The sequence below is a fragment of the Bombina bombina genome, chromosome 5, assembly GCF_027579735.1.
Source record: "Bombina bombina isolate aBomBom1 chromosome 5, aBomBom1.pri, whole genome shotgun sequence".
NCBI lineage: Eukaryota > Metazoa > Chordata > Amphibia > Anura > Bombinatoridae > Bombina > Bombina bombina.
In genome coordinates this window covers 766,951,588-766,971,703 of record NC_069503.1, presented here as the reverse complement: position 1 = coordinate 766,971,703, position 20,116 = coordinate 766,951,588, and the positions used below count along the sequence as shown (strand labels likewise).

The following is a 20,116-nucleotide window of genomic DNA, read 5'->3' as shown; positions in this document are numbered from 1 at the left end:
TTACTATCCCATACGTCACTAGCTCATGGACTCTTGCCAATTACATGAAAGAAAACATAATTTATATAAGAACTTACCTGATAAATTCATTTCTTTCATATTGGCAAGAGTCCATGAGACCCACCCTTTTTATGGTGGTTATGATTTTTTGTATAAAGCACAATTATTTCCAAATTCCTTTGTTGATGCTTTTTACTCCTTTCTTTATCACCCCACTACTTGGCTATTCATTAAACTGAATTGTGGGTGTGGTGAGGGGTGTATTTATAGGCATTTTGAGGTTTAGGAAACTTTGCCCCTCCTGGTAGGATTGTTTATCCCATACGTCACTAGCTCATGGACTCTTGCCAATATGAAAGAAATTAATTTATCAGGTAAGTTCTTACATAAATTATGTTTTTCTTCTTGTTCACAACTACAGTCCTAAGGGTCCAAGAATGGCCCTATATATTCCATTTATGTTATAAGCCCCTTCTTATATCCCCCTATTGGTAAAATGAAATGTTCAGGGCCCAAGAGAGGCCATTGCTTCCCTCTGGGGACTCCCTGTATATAAGTCATGGATTGACAACAGGGGTTTATTGCATTATATGTGCTATAGAATAATTAAAAAAAAAAGAGGTTCATTACTTGGGACCCAAGAGTGGTCCCCTTTAGTTCACAGTTGCCATCTATGGCTTTACACTGTTAATAATATTGCAAGGTCCAAAGGTGGCCTTATATAACATTTGGAGGCCGCATAGTCTGACTGGCAAACATTTTGTTAATGATAGTCCTGACCGGTGTCATATAATTATGTTATGTTCATCTTGTTTATTTTATACTGATTGTACGCCTGGAAATAATATCTTTGTACAAACTTGGTTGACATTTATAATGTGTATGCTTTGAATCAAACCTCAATAACAATATTTTTTTAAAAAAATACTTCCCTTAGCTCTCTTTCCACTACAGTTTAACCTTTTAACGCCGTTATGCCGTTCTATTCCGTCATATTTACACTGGGCTTTAAAGCCGTTATGACGGAATAGAACGTCATATCAAACGGCTGTCCTGAAGCCTTCTGCGCTTCAAGGACTTGATCGCGGTCTGGAGGGCGTTCCTAGGGTTGTAGGGACGCCCCCCAGATGCGATCCAATAATTGAAATCTCGCGATCGTATGCACGATCGCGTAGTTTCAATTTGTCTACATCGGAACAGGTGTTCCGATGTAGACACTTTAACCCTGTCACGAAAGGGTTAATCCCCACCAATGCACTGCATGCTAAAGACACAAGATATACATAGATATATGGAAGTGGCATTTTTATATTTATTAAGGTAACCATATTCTCCCCATGTGCTGACCCTGTTAAGTGCTGCCTAGATTTCATGGTCACACCAGCTAAACACATGGAAATATTTTATTTTATAGTTTGCAAAAGATGGATGTTAATGGTTAGTAAAGTTGCAATATTTCTATTTCTTTTCACATTGTAATATTATTTTTGTCATTTAGAACATTTGATATCTGCATCTCGCCGGTCACATTACTACTCTATTACAGTAATTTTTTCTTTATTAAAACTTCAGCATATTACAGCATGGGGTAAAGTGTGTTCTAGAGACAAACTATATTAAAATAGAATAAAGTAGAGCATTGAAAGTAACTCTCTAAGTCTTGGTAACAGGTTTTCAAATGTTTCACCTTGGGCTGCATTTAGTTTTTTTCAACTGCATGTTTGTTGAACAAGTTCTAGAAATGATTTTGTTTACCAACCTGAATTGGAGCTGCTAAATATTTCTGTGAAAAGGAACATTTTAACTACCTGCATACCCATGGGTGGTTAAGATGTTTTAAAGCGGTAGAGCCTTAAAACAGCAGGGAATCAAAGTGTGAAATCTTCAAATACACGTTACAGTAAATCAATGTTTTCAAATAGCAGCGCACAGATTTAAATTGTATACAACCTGTTTGGTTTACAGAAGATATTGGTCTTGATGAAGATGATGAAAATTCAGAACGATCAAATTCACGAAAATCTCGTCATGGCGTTATCACTTTCACAGAAGAGGAAACGGCAGAACTTGCAAAGATTCGACCACGGGAAGGCGCTACCATCTCTGAAAAAGTATTGGTACAATCAGCAGCTGAGAAAGACAGAATAAGTGAAATTAAAGATAAACAAGCAGAGATGGAAACTGAGCCAAAGTTTGCCAACTGTTGCAATTACTGTCCTAAAAGCTTTAAAAAGCCCAGCGACCTGATAAGGTATAAAAAGTTTCATATTCAATATTTTTATCTAAACGTTTATTTCTATAACAATTTAGTATGCTATATAGTGAAGGATCTACTAATTTTACATTATATCCATGCACTTAAAGCTGCCTATATGTGGACAGATCACATATTTGTGTTTGTTTCTCTACTTTCCTGTAGAACCAGCACTGGTGGCTATATATTCTTTGAATACTGAAATATGTAGACAAATACCCTAGAAATTTGTCAGGCTGGGATTCCCCACCCCTGAATATATCCATTAATTTCCTGATTGAAACTGTTAAAGGGACATTAAACCCAATTTTTTTTCTTTCATGATTCAAATAGAGAATACCATTTTAAACAATTTTCTAATTTACTTCTATTATCTAATTTGCTTCATTCTCTTGATATTCTTTTCTGAAAAGCATATCTAGATAGGCTCAATAGCTTCTGATTGGTGGCTGCACATATTTGCCTCATGTGATTGGCTCACCCATGTGCATTGATATTTTTTAACAAAGGAAATCTAAAGAATGAAGCAAATTAGATAATCAAAGTAAATTAGAATGTTGTTTATAATTGTAATCTCTATCTGAATCATGAACTAATTTTTTGGGGTTTAATGTCCCTTTAAGTTTTCTGCAAGTTTGGGGACAGGGAGGCTGAGCAGGAGACCTGTTTGTTATTTTGTTAATCATTTAAAGGTTCAGAAAAGTATTTTTTTCCGATTGGTTTGTTCCCACAAGCACAAAGGACAAACAGGGGGAAGCCCTATCCATGTCCAAAAGGTTCTGACTCACATTCTTCTGCCTTTTAAGGTCCCATTTATCCATGAAATCGAATCTTGGTTCTACAGGTTAATTATTTTAAACTTTTGTATGAAGTTTTTTCATTTTTTTTTTATTTATTTTGCAACTATCATTCATTTTGCAACTATTTATTGTTTTATCCTTAGTGGCATTTCTGAGTTAATTTTTAATTTTTCATACAGGAGAGAATGTTATTCAGAACTGCCCCTTTATTTCTGACAAAGATAGTTTCTATTTAGATTATTATTATTATCCCTTTATTCTGTTCAAACACTAGGGGCAAATAAGAATTTCTTCTACAACTTTGATGTAATCAGCTCTCAAATATTTTTAGAAGCTACAAATAGTGAGCTGGGATTTTCTTTTAGTCTCTTTAGTTTCTGAACTTTTTGGCCTTTTAATGGCAGCAGAATCGAGGACTAAAAGAAAATCACAGCTCACTAGTTTGTCTTTGTTTGGTTCCGCTTTAGTATATACTATTATTGATATGTTTTACTTGAGTATGAGAGTAAATCTGATTTTATAATTACTGAAAAAATCATTTTTAACATAACATCAAGTCAGTATTAGTTCAGAATATCTGAATAGATACAAAAAGGAGGAGTAGAGACAAGATGGAGGCAGGTTGGTTATACATTTTTTTTTTTTTTTTGGTTATACATTCTTACAACACTTTACTAAGCACTTTCATTATTTATTTCTAATGGTGGTGAGAGAACACAAGACCTTATTCTTGGGAAGTGTAAGGTGTAAAATCCCATGGGCGGTGTCAGTACAGGCCAAAGCCTTGGGCCTACGGTACCACCTGAGGCATATGCAGATTATCTGATAAGGATCCCTTTAGAATGACTCAGACCACGCAGCATTATGATCGAAAGCCAATTCTGTTTATTGCACAGTGCAAGCCTTTCTTATAACAGCATACAGGGTTAAGGGGATGACACGTTAGGATCGCGTCATCTCGTACCATATTTCATGAACAACAGAAGCTTACAAAAATACATGAGAAAAAGGAGTATGAAGGAGTGTTTCTTATGACAGTAGCAAAAATATATCTGTGCGCATATTTCAGCCTAAAGCAAGGTCGTTTGGCCATCTTACCTAGATAACAGACTTCCAGGCACCTTGCCAGGAACATTTGCAAGGCCAGTAATACTAATACAATTCTTACTAACATCAGCATAGTTCTCACTACATAATAACTGCTATAATAAAGTCTATTCATTACAAAATGGATGTTATTATCACAAAATGGCTGCGAGGAACAAGATGGCTGCCGTCAGGTTCATATTACCCCTAACATACCATCCTTTTATTCTAACAGAATAACATAAAAATAGACAGGCATAGAAAATTAGTAAAGCCTTATATTATGGTAACAGAACTCTATAAGAATACTAAAGAGAAAAATATTTGTATGTCGTGATATACTTTTATAGGCTAATTGTCACTGCATATAGGTACAACCCCTCCAATACCCTCCATCTATCTTCCAGCCTTCCCAAAACTACCGGTCTACTGGCACAGAGACCCAACCAGCCCCCCATCTACCCCCAAACAACGCTGCATCGTTTATTTCTCCACCTGCATTGCTAGCACCCCCCAATATGTCCAACAGTTCTTTCTCCACAGTAAAGCATGACATAGCAACAGCACAACTGTCTCTAGGTGGCCTCTGAACACTTTAAGAACAGTCTTTGTCCATTTGAGAGCGCTGCACCTTGACACTTTGCTATAATACAGTTCTCCAACAGTTAATTTGCAGTAGGGGTGCTTATCCACGGTTCTTCCGCAGGGAGATACTGGAAATCTGATGGTTTGTTCATGGGGTAGACAAGGCAACCAGTGGATACCCATGGCAAGCAAACACTCAAGTCACAGGGAGTCTAGGAAGCAAACAGAAACAGTACCGGATGAGTACACACCGCAATACAATCACAATTATGTCCAAATAAAACGTCACTTTCATCCTATGTCATTTAAAATCAAACAAAACATTGTTGATATATAATACAAACTAAATACATTGACATTTCTCAGAGAATAATTTACAACTTCTCTATACACTTTTAAATGATACTTCATGAATACTACGCAAGTGAAAACCTGTCAGACTTCATCAAGGGCCTGAATGGTTATGCTAAAACTTATGCTAAGGCCTGCCCTGTAGTAAGAATGGAAAAAAGAAAACAGTCAATGAAAATAAATGAATTTCTTTACACTGTCACCTTGAACTTCTAAAAATAAAAGAACCTTGTGTTGCTTTATTCTGCATGGCTGCTATCTATAATGTTTATAATTCTCCAACCATGATCCTAATATTCAACAATCTCATCTGATATAAACACTACTAGTTTACTAATTATTTTATGCAACCTAAATTCTCTCACACTCCTGTATGAGGAAAGCATACAAACAGAACATCATTTAAAACTACAAGTTCTTTTAAAGGTAAACACATCTTTATGTTAAGAATTACTCTCTTTGACAAACATCAGGAATGACCAAATTCACTTTGCAGATACCATACTAATTAATAAAAGGGAAAAATACATTTGCTTTCATAAACTATTATTATGCTATTCCCTGAACAAACATTTCTCTGTATATTTACTATAAACTTCTAGCTTAGACGTGTCCTCCTTATGTTCTAGAGGGTGAAGGGTCTAAAATATTATGCTATGTTGCAGCATTTTCCTTAAACCTATTTTCTTATACTCAGTGGGCCATTCAATAGGGTACAATACTGCGAAGTTCACAGTTACATTTATCTAAAGGGTTACTTTGTTAAGCACATAAACTACCATGTGCACTAATACCAATGACGCATATGATGTCTTATACCCAATATGATCAATAAAGATAAAACAAATACAAGAGAATACAAAACAAGCAATATAAGGAATTGAGTTAAAGAATACTCCCCTAATTTAATTGGTTGACCCTGTAACAGCATAACAGGACCTCCATATCGAGCGGTAAGGCACAGTCCAGAGAAGGATAGTCTTTATGTCCTGAAGACACACATCAGAGGAAACAGTCATGGATTAGCCAGAGTCCAGTTCTGGGGCTGGTACCAGCATGCAAAGCAAAGAATGGATCCAAAGATAGTTCAGCAACTTTTTTTTACTGCAGTATGGTGGTTAAAACAAGCTTCACAAAAGGTCTTTCATCTTTATCTTTTCTTTCTTTAAAGGTTTACTTGCTTTCAATCTTTAATCTTTTGAAGAGTGCACTTATGGAATTTTGCCTGTACAGATTTTACCTAAATACGGAAACTCAAAAATAGTTCAGTTAGTGTGTTTCAATTTCTGAATACAGCATACTCTCATCCTGCAAATACAAATATAGTGTTAAGAACCACATAGAAAAATAAAACATTTTAGGCATCTGAAATTAACACAGAAAGACAATAAAAAGATCTAATCCACCAGGCAGGGAAAAAAAAGGAGTGGGGTGTGGGTGTACAGGCTACGACCTGGGTGGCCAGCAAGGTAGATGCTTTTCCGTGGCCAGATTCCCAATGAAGGAAAGTTCTAGACAATCCTAGGGACGTAGTGCATCCTGCATAGGGGTAAGACAAGGAAATTTAGGGCACAGCTGGTGGTTAGACAATAACATTGTACGAGGAGATTCAAAAAGTTTTAGGTTCACCTCCTAAAAACAATCACCCCCATTACATAAAGATATTCATCAATACTCATCAATACTTCCCCCTTCTTTGCGTGAAACATCTCATGTGACACGCAAACACAAGATAACAAGAAACTGAACGACAAATCATGCACTCCACTCATGCAGAGACAATTCGCAACAGCAATCAAAATCAAATACACTTCACTATTCACTACGCTGTCCATACAGCACGCTTCCACACGTAGTCACAAAAGAGAAAAACATAACAAACAAACAGTGAAAACCAATCGTTCTTGTCTTTCACAAAACAAAACATTAGCTGCTGACACAAATTTCAAACAACCACAATTAACTTAGAATGCAACACATATTCTGACATTCACTGGAATGCAACACTCTCAGAACACTACAAACAATTAAAAACATCCACTATGTACAAACACGGCAGATGCACAAGAAACTTCAGTTGCAGATTATACAAATAAAATTGCGCTTATTTGGGAACGATCAGATAACCGCGGTAGCCACTGTTAAAGGGACATTCTAGGATAAATGAAAATTACATTATTCAGATAGGACTTTTAATTTTAACCAACTGTCCTAGATTAAACCAAACATAGGTAGGCTCATATGCTAATTTTTAAGCCTTTGAGGACTGCCTCTTATCACAGGCTGTATAAATCTCATTAGAACCCCAAGAGACAAAATACACGTAAGCCATATAAATAAAACTAAAACTGTGTGCTGGAAAAAGGCCCTAGACACAAGGCATGTCAAAACTATAATCAGATAAATTAACAAGTTATGTAAATGCAGTAGAATCAGATAAATTGTGCATCATTTGTTTGCTGTCCCCCATTGCCTTAAGTAGGGGTGTTTATTTGTAGACACCTTATAGACCACGGCTTAGCTGTTATGCAGCAATCAAAGTCATTGCAATAATAGTGGTAGACTAGTTAATAACCGAATAACTATATATATTTTAAAGTGTCACTGAAATCACTTCATTAAATAATATCTCATTTATTTATTGAACGCAGTGGGGGTTATTTTAAATAACAAAGAGTTATATCTGTGAGATACAGTTTGACAGCCACAGAAATAAAATTATAATTTTTAAGATATATTCTGTGACAGAATATAACATAAATACTTGTTTCTTTGTAGTGAGCAATTTATAGTTATCATTTTTTATAACATAGAACACCAGTACTGCCGCTTTAAATGTAAAGTGCAAATCGTTCTCTCTGCAACAAAGCCAAACAGAGAAACTTTTTTTTTTAAAGAAAAGCAAAACATGCACAGTGTTATCATTCTTCTCAAGGATAGTGAGGCAAGCTCAAAGTTTTATTTCTACTTAAAGGAGAAACACTGTTTACTGCTTAAAAATATAAAATTCGCACTAAAACTTGATAAATGCTAATTAGTTTAACCACAACAAAATTATTGGATTTAGCGTTGTGTATAAATTGATATTCACCATTCTGCAGCTCTCCAGCCAAATATAATCAACTGCATATAACACAAAAATAAGCTTTCTACAAAAGAATAATAATACAATTTCTCCTTTAAATTATTCCCAATGATCCTTATAATAAAAAAATGTATACTGACGTTCATGAAATAGCCGAAGCAAGCATAAGCAGCATAAGAACGCACTCACAGTGGGATGCAGGCTAGTTAAAGGGACATTTTACCCAAACTAAAAAATAATCTTTAATTGAAAATGCTAACACAGTGAAATATACTAGTGTTAGGCTTACAGTAAACCTTATCGTCTTTTATGTAAACATTCCCTTAAATTCTCAGATGTTATATCAGTTTGCCTGTATCCCTTTAAATATTTTCACTCCTCTGTTTTTTTTCAGTTTTTTTTCTGTCCGCTAGTCTCACGGATCCCTACACTAAAATTGTAGACAACTTATCACTTCAGTTTGCATTACAGAGAGAATTAAGTTATACTGCAAAAAGAAATATCTGCTATCTAAACAGCAGATTTAAAATAAATATATACAAAGAAAGGTCTCTTAAAATATATTTTGCAAACTACTAATACAGTGTTATTGCACTGGTCCTTTAAATAAGAAAATGACAATTTTCTATTGCTCCATCTACGCACTGAGCTCTGATTTTACAGACAAATATAAGATAATGAGATATTCTTATTATCTAAAATTCAACCCATTGCAATCAACTGTGTTTTGAAAGCATAAAACCAGCTACTTCATATATATACAAATAAACTTGCAAATGCAATTTCTCCTATATGTTATACTATGCAGCTTGTATAACAAGTCATGGACAATACATTAATAGCAACACCTTGTCACAGTGGACTGTCCCTTTAAGGACTAACCATTCATCACGTAAATTACATATGTATATCCCAACCATAATTTAGGCTGCTTGTATGATTTACCACACAAATCTCACCTCTGTACTGTAGCATGACCTGCAGATTAATTTACTTGCAACAAAAACCGGACGCACTTTTAGATAAATTTTCAATTACAGCTTATAACTATATGTCATTAGGTGCACCAACTCTGTGCACAGACCTTACAAATACAACATACGTTAACCCATTAATCATATTTGAAACAGTTTCATATTTACCAGAGCGTGACAAAAAAATCACACACCATCGCACTTTCAAAGCCACTTTCAAAGCCGTTACTTCACTTGCAAAAACAATATCATATCTTTACATGCCGCAAAACAATTATCACTTAAAACTAAAACTGCATATGAATACCACATACTTAAAACATGCTGGTGACTTTAAAATACAGGTTTATAAAATAACATTACAAGATATCTTCTTAAAACGTCTGATTTCCCAGCAGGGAAACAGAAAGAAACAGTTTTACATTTGTACAGCTATGCAGACAAGTTCATTTCATCTCGCATACTAAAGATTCACTCCCTTTTTTCCTTTCTCAGAAAAGCATCTATTTCATAGCGTACGACATACATATAAAATTTACCAGATTAACTTGTCACCAAGTTCAAAATGTATTCTTTTTTTTTCCGAAACCCCGCAAAATGGCCACTTTTGCATGGCTTGAGACAATCATTTTCAAATAATACATTCTGTTTTTTGGTTTAAAGCAAATCTGTTACACTCATACCACAGTGAGAACCTACAGACCATCACACATTATGCATCTCAATATACAAAATTTCATTTTTGTTACTGCAAGCAAACAAAAAAGTCTTAGTGCAAAGAAAAAAGAGAGAAGTGTGTGTATGCGCTAAACAGCTACGGGGATAAGAAATATTCTACAAATAATATATTATAAAAACACTTTGTGTGACATACAAATATAATATAGGTGTATTATCTTAGCAACTGAGATAAATAAATAAATATCAGAGCAACTGAAATGAATAAAATATCAAAGCAATAAGTATATCAAGATAAAATTTATTTATCACATATAAAATAACACGAAAATAATATGACCGGTCATATACAATATCAAACACTACGCTAAAATTATGTAAATTATACTAAAAGTAGCTAAAAGAAGTTGAATATTAGTAGAGACCTCTAGGTCTGATAAGATATTAGGATGGTTGCCCTATATACAAAGTTGTAAATCCACCTGTGGAATACTGGCTCATGTGAGACTATATCACAGTAAAAGTTCCGTTTGGAGTTAGGTAGGTATAAAAAGTTCTGCCTAGAGTTGAAATAAATGTTAAGGCTCCGTAATAGGAATAAATGGGTGTAAAAACACCGTATGGAGATATTTGTAATTCCGTTAGATGTAGCAAATCAAACAGGGGTAATTAGCAGTTTCTATGATGATCACAAAACGATGTCTCCTTTGCGGAATATAAGAATACCCTCTGACTACCACGCTGTTGGGCCACTACACCTCTATCGTGCCTACCTGCTCCTTCTCGAGCTGAATCCTCCGTTAAGGTACGGCACAGGTGTCCAGCGCGGCTCACAACAGCTGGTGACGTCAGGAAAAAAAAAAAAAAATTTATGAAATTTTATAAAATTTTATAAAATTTTATATATATATATTTTTAAGATATTTTTTAAGACTGTTTTAGGATTTCTTTAGGATTTTATTATAAATTGTGCACATACAAAATTACTATTAGGTTTACATCACATTTACCCCATTTAAACATTTAGCTTTATTAATTATATATACATATAGATTGTACATATATTAATTGAGTAAAAAGAATGAATTCTTCGAAATACTTTTATACTAGAAGGAGTTGTTTATATACAATAGTTTTTCCAGATAAAATGTATCAAATGATAGGAGATAGCTCTATATAATACCAAATAAGATCTTAGGTTATCCACCTTAAGCAAATCTACCTTTAAGTAAATCCACCTTAAGTAAGATATGTCCTTAAGGAATCATTAATTAAACCATGACCAATCACAGATGAACTATACGTTTATAAAGGATCTCAGAACCAGCTTAAACCATCTTGATAAAGCCATGTTATGTGGTGAAACGCGTTGATGGACCTAGATGATTAATCACAAAGTGATAATACATTACTATCTGCAAGGATTGCAAAGGATTCGTTGGGACTACTTGACCCAGTTTTAATTATTACTCTGCGCAGAGTTTCTTTTCCTGACCGGACCTATATTCGACACGCATCCAGCGTTCCTGACGTCACCAGCTGTTGTGAGCCGCGCTGGACACCTGTGCCGTACCTTAACGGAGGATTCAGCTCGAGAAGGAGCAGGTAGGCACGATAGAGGTGTAGTGGCCCAACAGAGTGGTAGTCAGAGGGTATTCTTATATTCCGCAAAGGAGACATCGTTTTGTGATCATCATAGAAACTGCTAATTACCCCTGTTTGATTTGCTACATCTAACGGAATTACAAATATCTCCATACGGTGTTTTTACACCCATTTATTCCTATTACGGAGCCTTAACATTTATTTCAACTCTAGGCAGAACTTTTTATACCTACCTAACTCCAAACGGAACTTTTACTGTGATATAGTCTCACATGAGCCAGTATTCCACAGGTGGATTTACAACTTTGTATATAGGGCAACCATCCTAATATCTTATCAGACCTAGAGGTCTCTACTAATATTCAACTTCTTTTAGCTACTTTTAGTATAATTTACATAATTTTAGCGTAGTGTTTGATATTGTATATGACCGGTCATATTATTTTCGTGTTATTTTATATGTGATAAATAAATTTTATCTTGATATACTTATTGCTTTGATATTTTATTCATTTCAGTTGCTCTGATATTTATTTATTTATCTCAGTTGCTAAGATAATACACCTATATTATATTTGTATGTCACACAAAGTGTTTTTATAATATATTATTTGTAGAATATTTCTTATCCCCGTAGCTGTTTAGCGCATACACACACTTCTCTCTTTTTTCTTTGCACTAGTTCCCTTATAATCTGCTTTATGGGAGCAGATTAGTGTGTATTGCAAGGGGCAGATTTGCGCACCATATACCCACCCCTTTTCATAAAACAAAAAAGTCTTACAAAGGAAGCTGCTGTAACAGATTTCTTTCCTTTTTTTTTTTTTTTTTTTTTTCTTCTGATCTATGTGCGCTCTCAGTGGTGGCCCCCCTTCTTTGCCTGCTACATTTTTTTAACACAGAGATTTCTCTATTTACCACACAGCAGTACTCACTGACAGTGTTTTAAAAATATTTCTGTCTTTTGCAGAAACTTTTAACTCTCCTTTTCTTTTACCTTACATATGTAATTTTCTCTGTGCATTCTTATCTATAAGCAGTTCCCATTTCTCAACACAATAATAGCCACAATAAAAACATGCACAGCCACTTAATATTTTCTACGCACAGCATCAAAAAACACAAACAAAGCAAAGCAAGCATCAGATATCAACATGAGCTTCAGGTGGGTAACAAAACTCTATTATGGGAATGAATATGGGAAACTTTAACATACATGAGACTCACTCACTCTGCCAAGTTGCCCGGGGGACCTTATCTTAAAAAATCCTCCCGTCGACTGGCATTCATATATTTCTTGCGCGCTTATCACAGACAGGATCACAACTGCCGGCAGGACTATAACCTCCGCAAACCTGCGTCTCAACCACAGGAACCCCTTTAACCCTTTATCATATATTATCAACACCTATTACCAGACTAAATTTAGGTTCAGATTCACAGAAGGAAAGCATGGTAAAAGCACTCATACTTACTCACTGCAAATCCCACTGTCCTGACACCAAGAATTGTAAGGTGTAAAATCCCATGGGGGGGTGTCAGTACAGGCCAAAGCCTTGGGCCTACGGTACCACCTGAGGCATATGCAGATTATCTGATAAGGATCCCTTTAGAATGACTCAGACCACGCAGCATTATGATCAAAAGCCAATTCTGTTTATTGCACAGTGCAAGCCTTTCTTATAAAAGCATACAGGGTTAAGGGGATGACACGTTAGGACCGCGTCATCTCATACCATATTTCATGAACAACAGAAGCTTACAAAAATACATGAGAAAAAGAGGAGTATGAAGGAGTGTTTCTTATGACAGTAGCAAAAATATATCTGTGCGCATATTTCAGCCTAAAGCAAGGTCGTTTGGCCATCTTACCTAGATAACAGACTTCCAGGCACCTTGCCAGGAATATTTGCAAGGCCAGTAATACTAATACAATTCTTACTAACATCAGCATAGTTCTCACTACATAATAACTGCTATAATAAAGTCTATTCATTACAAAATGGATGTTATTATCACAAAATGGCTGCGAGGAACAAGATGGCTGCCGTCAGGTTCATATTACCCCTAACAGGAAGTACATAGCCTGGTCACCAGGAGGAGGCAAAGACACACCAAACCAAAGCTTTTAATATTCCCCCTACATCCCCTTCCCTCCCAGTAGTTCTTTCACTTGTCTAGAAGAAGGCAAGGATGGAGGTGCTCTTTGTTTGAACTTTCAAACTCCTACTGTCAGTGGATAGTTCCTTTAAATGACAGAAGGGCTATACTTGGGGAAGTTCCCATGCCTCCTCCTTTCCGCCCATGGTTCTGTACTCCAGGGCAAAAGTCCTAGGCTGTAAGTTACGGTATTGGACTTCTCTACACTAACTAGCAGGTAGAAAGAGTACATGGGTTACTAAGGTTTAATAGCCCTGAGAGCTACGCTCATAGTGCCCAGTGTGTGCTACATTGTTGCTATTCACAGGAGTGGTTGCTATTCACAGGAGTGGCAAACAGTGTATGTAAGTTGTGAGTTTTTTCTTTGAGTTGTAGTTTGTGCACAATCGGACGTTTGTGCACAGTTTACTCCTGACCCTGCAAACTTTAATATTAATGGTAATGGGACGGCCTACTCTCTATTCTGACCCTAGAGGGTAATGGCTTGTTTACTCGGTCAGTGTGGGCTTTCTCTTACTTTTTGTTGGTACAGTTCCTTTAAGAACCCTTGCTCTGGTTCTTCAGTGCTTTGGTCAGGTGACAGTAAGCTCCAGTGCAATGAAGAGGAAGCGACAAGCAGCAGTTGACATCGCTTTGGATGCAGAACTGTGGCGGGTAAGGAGTTAAATATTTTCCTGCCACATAGCAGCATTTTCAGGTGCGCTCCGCCTTCTTTTTCTTGTGGCTCTGATGATCTTCGCAAGCACAGTGCACTGAAGCCTTTTCACATACTGCATCGTCTCTGACTTCTCAGGAGGGGGTAAGACCCTAAACTGGAGCAAAGGGGGTTTACTTTGGTATCAGTAGTCACATCTACTAGCCTACTAACATAATATTTTTGGGATATTATTACCGCCGAGTTATCAGAAACAATTATAAGCAGTGAAAGGGGATTAGACTTATTGCCTAAGCTATTATATACTCTATATAGTAAGTCCTACATACTGTTTATTGCACAGGATACAACTTATTAGGTACACCACATATGTGGATCTACAGTCTGTGCAGGCATTGTGCATATAAATCCTCTGCGTAACCACAGATTGAAAATTATTCTGTACAAGCACATACTGGCATGCCTTGCACTTTGCTGCTCCACACCTGAAGTGTCCCCTGAACCTGAGCCAACTACTTCCAAAAATACCTGACTGATTTATCTTAATTTCACTAGGTGCTAGAGTTTTGCCCAATGTGCTGCCTCTTCTTGAGACACATTTGTATCCTTGTCTGACCCAGTGATAGAGATCTTCATTCCCCCTTGGGTATAGGTAGAGAATCATGCATTATTCTTGCAATATCATTAAACTGTTCACTATAATCCGTAACAAAGACAGGTAAATGTTGCATTTTCTTTTTAGCAAGCCTATCTTTTAGTAGTCCCTTCCTGTCTAAGGATTTAAGTTTTTGTTGGCCATCTCTTCTGATCGTAGAGTCTCCGAGTTGTCGGCTCTCACATGTGAGCTGCCATATTTGGTTTTTCATTTAGGTCTGTTATATGAACTAGGTTTGGTTTTCTATAAAAAGGGGACAACATCAACCAGGAGATACTGCAATTTTCCTAAGGAGTGCTTATTGCTTAATCTTGACGTAGTTAGATAACTTAAGTTTTACCACTAAGGATTTTCACTAGTCTTCCAGTCTGTTTGTCTTGTTTTCTGGTAAGTGCAAGGGCCAGAAGGCTATGGTAGTGTCTTTATCCCTTTGGTTAAGGAGCCTCATGCATAGAGCTTACTTGGAGGTGGGTCAACCACTAAAACACTCACATTACTGCTCATTCCACTCATTCTGTGGCCACATCTTGGGCCTTTAACAATGAGGTATCTGTAGAGCAGATTTGCAGGGCTGCAAACTCTTTGGATACTTTAACCAAATTGTATCTTTTTGATGTTTTTGCCTCATCAGAAAGGTTCTTCAGGCAGTGATTCTGAGTAAATAATTGCCTGCCTTAACTTTCTATCACACCTTCTTTTTTTATGGACTCCTCAGCTTGGGTATTGGTTCCCAAGAGTAAAGTCTCATGGACTCTCACTACCATTAGAAAGAAAACTACATTTATTTTTAACTGACAAATTAATTTCTTTCTTGTAGTGAGAGTCCACGAACCAGCCCTATAGTTTTTCCTATAGTTGTGGCAAGCCTAGTTTGCACCACTTTACACCTTTTATCTTTCTTTCTTTTCCCTATCCTTGACTATGGGAGGATACTGCTGGGAGGGAAGGGGAAGTAGTAGGGATATTAAAAGCTCTGGTTTGGGGTGTCTTTGCCTCAATCTGCTGGTCAAGTGATGTACTGCCCAAAAGTAAGTTTTTGTAGACTTTCACTGCAAAGAAAGAAATTAATTTATCGGGTAAGAATAAATGTAGTTTTCTCCAACATTGGTGTGTCCGGTCCACGGCGTCATCCTTACTTGTGGGAATATCTCTTCCCCAACAGGAAATGGCAAAGAGTCCCAGCAAAGCTGTCCATATAGTCCCTCCTAGGCTCCGCCCACCCCAGTCATTCTCTTTGCCGTTGCACATGCAACATCTCCTCAGGGATGGTTAAGAGTATGTGGTGTTTAGTTGTAGTTTTTTAATTCTACTATCAAGAGTTTGTTATTTTAAAATAGTGCTGTTATGTACTATTTACTCTGAAACAGAAAAAGATGAAGAGTTCTGTTTGTGAGAGGAAGATGATTTTAGCAGACAGTAACTAAAATCGTTTGCTGTTTCCACATAGGACTTTGAGATGAAGTAACTTCAGTTGGGGGAAACAGTTAGCAGACTTTTCTGCTTAAGGTATGACTAGCCATATTTCTAACAAGACTGTGTAATGCTGGAAGGCTGTCATTTCCCCTCATGGGGACCGGTAAGCCATTTTCTTAGTCTCTAACAGAATAAAGGGCTTAATATGGGCTATAAAACTGGTAGACACTTTTATGGGCAAAATCGATTGCTTTATTTGGGCATTTTATACATGTTTATGCTTGTAATTCACACTTATAAGCTTGGGGAACGTTTTTTAACGTCAGGCACTGTGTTAGACACCTTTCCAGTCAGGAAGGGCCTTCCCAGTTGTAGGCTGAGCCTCATTTTTGCGCCATTAATGCGCAGTTACTTTTGAGAGCAAGACATGCAGATGCATGTGTGAGGATCTGAAAGTAGTTGGAAAAGTTCCTAGAAGGCTTCATCTGGTATTGTATTCCCCCCTGGGTTTGGTAAAGTCGCAGCAAAGGCTGTAGCTGGGACTGTAGAGGGGTTAAAACTGTAAACGGCTCCGGTTTCTTTAATTTAAGGGTTAAAGCTCTGAAAATTGGTGTGCAATACTTTGAATGCTTTAAGACACTGTGGTAAATTTTGAACAATTCCTTCATACTTTTTCACATATTCAGTAATAAAGTGTGCACTGTTTAAAATTTAAAGAGACAGTAACGGTTTTGTTTTAAAACGGTTTTTGTACTTTTTTGACAAGTTTAAGCCTGTTTAACATGTCTGCACCTTCAGATAAGCTATGTTCTATATGTTTGAAGATCAATGTGTGTCCCCCTTCAAAATTGTGTGATAATTGTGCCATAGCGTCCAAACAAAGTAAGGACAGTATTGCCACAGATAGTAAAGTTGCCCAAGATGATTCATCAGATGAGGGAGTAGACATAGTTCTACATCATCTCTTTCTGTGTCTACACCAGTTTTGCCCACGCAGGAGGCCCCTAGTACTTCTAGCGCGCCAATGCTTATTACTATGCAACAATTAACGGCAGTAATGGATAACTCCATAGCAAATATTTTATCCAAAATGCCTGCATATCAGAGAAAGCGTGATTGCTCTGTTTTAAACACTGTAGAGCAGGAGGGCGCTGATAATTGCTCTTTCATACCCTCACACCAATCTGAAGGGGTCATGAGGGAGGTTTTTTCGGATGGGGAAATTTCAGATTCAGGTAAAATTTCTCAACAAGCAGAACCTGATGTTGTGACATTTAAATTTAAATTAGAGCATCTCCGCGCACTGCTTAAGGAGGTGTTATCTACTCTGGATGATTGTGACAACCTGGTCATTCCAGAAAAATTATGCAAGATGGACAAGTTCCTAGAGGTTCCGGTGCACCCTGACGCTTTTCCTATACCCAAGCGGGTGGCGGATATAGTGAATAAGGAGTGGGAGAAGCCCGGCATACCTTTTGTCCCCCCTCCTATATTTAAGAAATTATTTCCTATGGTCGACCCCAGAAAGGACTTATGGCAGACAGTCCCTAAGGTCGAGGGGGCAGTTTCTACTTTAAACAAGCGCACTACTATTCCTATCGAGGATAATTGTGCTTTCAAAGATCCTATGGATAAAAAATTGGAGGGTTTGCTTAAAAAGATTTTTGTACAGCAAGGTTACCTCCTGCAACCCATTTCGTGCATTGTTCCTGTCACTACAGCAGCGTGGTTCTGGTTCGAGGAACTAGAAAAGTCGCTCAGTAGAGAGACTCCGTATGAGGAGGTTATGGACAGAGTTCACGCACTCAAGTTGGCTAATTCTTTTATTTTAGATGCCACTTTGCAACTAGCTAGATTAGCTGCGAAAAATTCAGGGTTTGCAATTGCGGCGCGCAGAGCGCTTTGGCTAAAGTCTTGGTCAGCGGATGTATCTTCCAAGACAAAATTACTTAATATCCCCTTTAAGGGTAAGACTCTCTTTGGGCCAGAATTGAAAGAGATTATTTCAGACATCACTGGGGGAAAGGGTCATGCCCTCCCACAAGATAGGCCTTTCAAAGCCAAGAATAAGTCTAATTTTCGTTCCTTTCGCAATTTCAGGAACCGACCGGCCTCTAACTCTGCTTCCTCTAAACAAGAGGGTAATGCCTCTCAATCCAAACCAGCCTGGAAACCAATGCAAGGCTGGAGCAAGGGTAAGCAGGCCAAGAAGCCTGCTGCTGCTAACAAAACAGCATGAAGGAGTAGCCCCCGATCCGGGACCGGATCTAGTAGGGGGCAGACTCTCTCTCTTTGCTCAGGCTTGGGCAAGAGATGTTCAGGATCCCTGGACACTAGAAATAGTTTCTCAGGGTTATCTTCTGGAATTCAAGGAACTATCCCCAAGGGGAAGGTTTCACATGTCTCACTTATCCTCAAACCAAATAAAGAGACAGGCATTCTTACATTGTGTAGAAGACCTGTTAAAGATGGGAGTGATACACCCAGTTCCAACGGCGGAACAAGGAATGGGATTTTACTCAAATCTGTTTGTAGTTCCCAAAAAAAGGGGAACTTTCAGACCAATTCTGGATTTAAAGATCCTAAACAAATTTCTCAGAGTACCATCGTTCAAAATGGAAACCATTTCGAACGATTCTACCCACCATCCAGGAAGGTCAATTTATGACTACCGTGGATCTAAAGGATGCATATCTTCATATTCCTATCCACAAAGAACATCATCAGTTCCTAAGGTTTGCCTTTCTGGACAAACATTACCAGTTTGTGGCCCTCCCATTTGGGTTAGCCACTGCTCCAAGGATTTTCACAAAGGTACTGGGATCCCTTCTAGCGGTTCTAAGACCAAGGGGCATTGCAGTAGTACCGTACTTGGACGACATTCTAATACAAGCATTGTCTCTTTCAAAGGCAAAGGCTCACACAGACATCGTTCTGGCCTTTCTCAGATCTCACGGATGGAAGGTGAACATAGAAAAAAGTTCCCTGTCTCCGTCGACAAGAGTTCCCTTCTTGGGAACAATAATAGATTCTTTAGAAATGAGGATTTTCCTGACAGAAGTCAGAAAGTCAAAACTTCTAAACGCTTGTCAAGTTCTTCATTCTATTCCTCGTCCTTCCGTAGCTCAGTGCATGGAAGTAGTAGGATTGATGGTTGCAGCAATGGACATAGTTCCTTTTGCGCGAATTCATCTAAGGCCATTACATTGCATGCTGAAACAGTGGAATGGGGACTATACAGACTTGTCTCCAGTGATTCAAGTAGATCAGAAGACCAGAGACTCACTCCGTTGGTGGCTAACCCTGGACCACCTGTCCCAGGGAATGAGCTTCCGCAGACCAGAGTGGGTCATCGTCACAACCGACGCCAGTCTAGTGGGCTGGAGCGCGGTCTGGAAATCCCTGAAGGCTCAGGGACTATGGTCTCGGGAAGAGTCTCTTCTCCCGATAAACATTCTGGAACTGAGAGCGATATTCAATGCTCTCAGGGCTTGGCCTCAACTAGCAAAGGCCAGATTCATAAGATTCCAATCAGACAACATGACGACTGTGGCTTATATCAATCATCAGGGGGGAACAAGGAGTTCCCTGGCGATGAAAGAAGTGACCAAAATAATAAAATGGGCAGAGGATCACTCATGCCACCTATCTGCGATCCACATCCCAGGTGTGGAAAACTGGGAGGCGGATTATCTGAGTCGTCAGACATTCCATCCGGGGGAGTGGGAACTCCACCCGGAGATCTTTGCCCAGTTGACTCAATTATGGGGCATTCCAGATATGGATCTGATGGCGTCTCGTCAGAACTTCAAGGT

At 37.8% G+C, this 20,116-nt stretch overlaps 1 protein-coding gene across 2 annotated transcripts in view; it reads left to right on the top strand.

Moving 5' to 3' along the window:
* The window catches only part of ZNF236 (zinc finger protein 236), a 680,094-nt gene that overhangs the window by 442,410 nt on the left and 217,568 nt on the right, over nt 1–20,116 (top strand). For both annotated transcript variants that reach the window (XM_053714849.1, XM_053714848.1), the window contains exon 21: nt 1,966–2,251. In XM_053714849.1, coding sequence (XP_053570824.1) covers nt 1,966–2,251 — 286 coding nt within the window. The remainder of the gene's footprint in view (nt 1–1,965; nt 2,252–20,116) is intronic.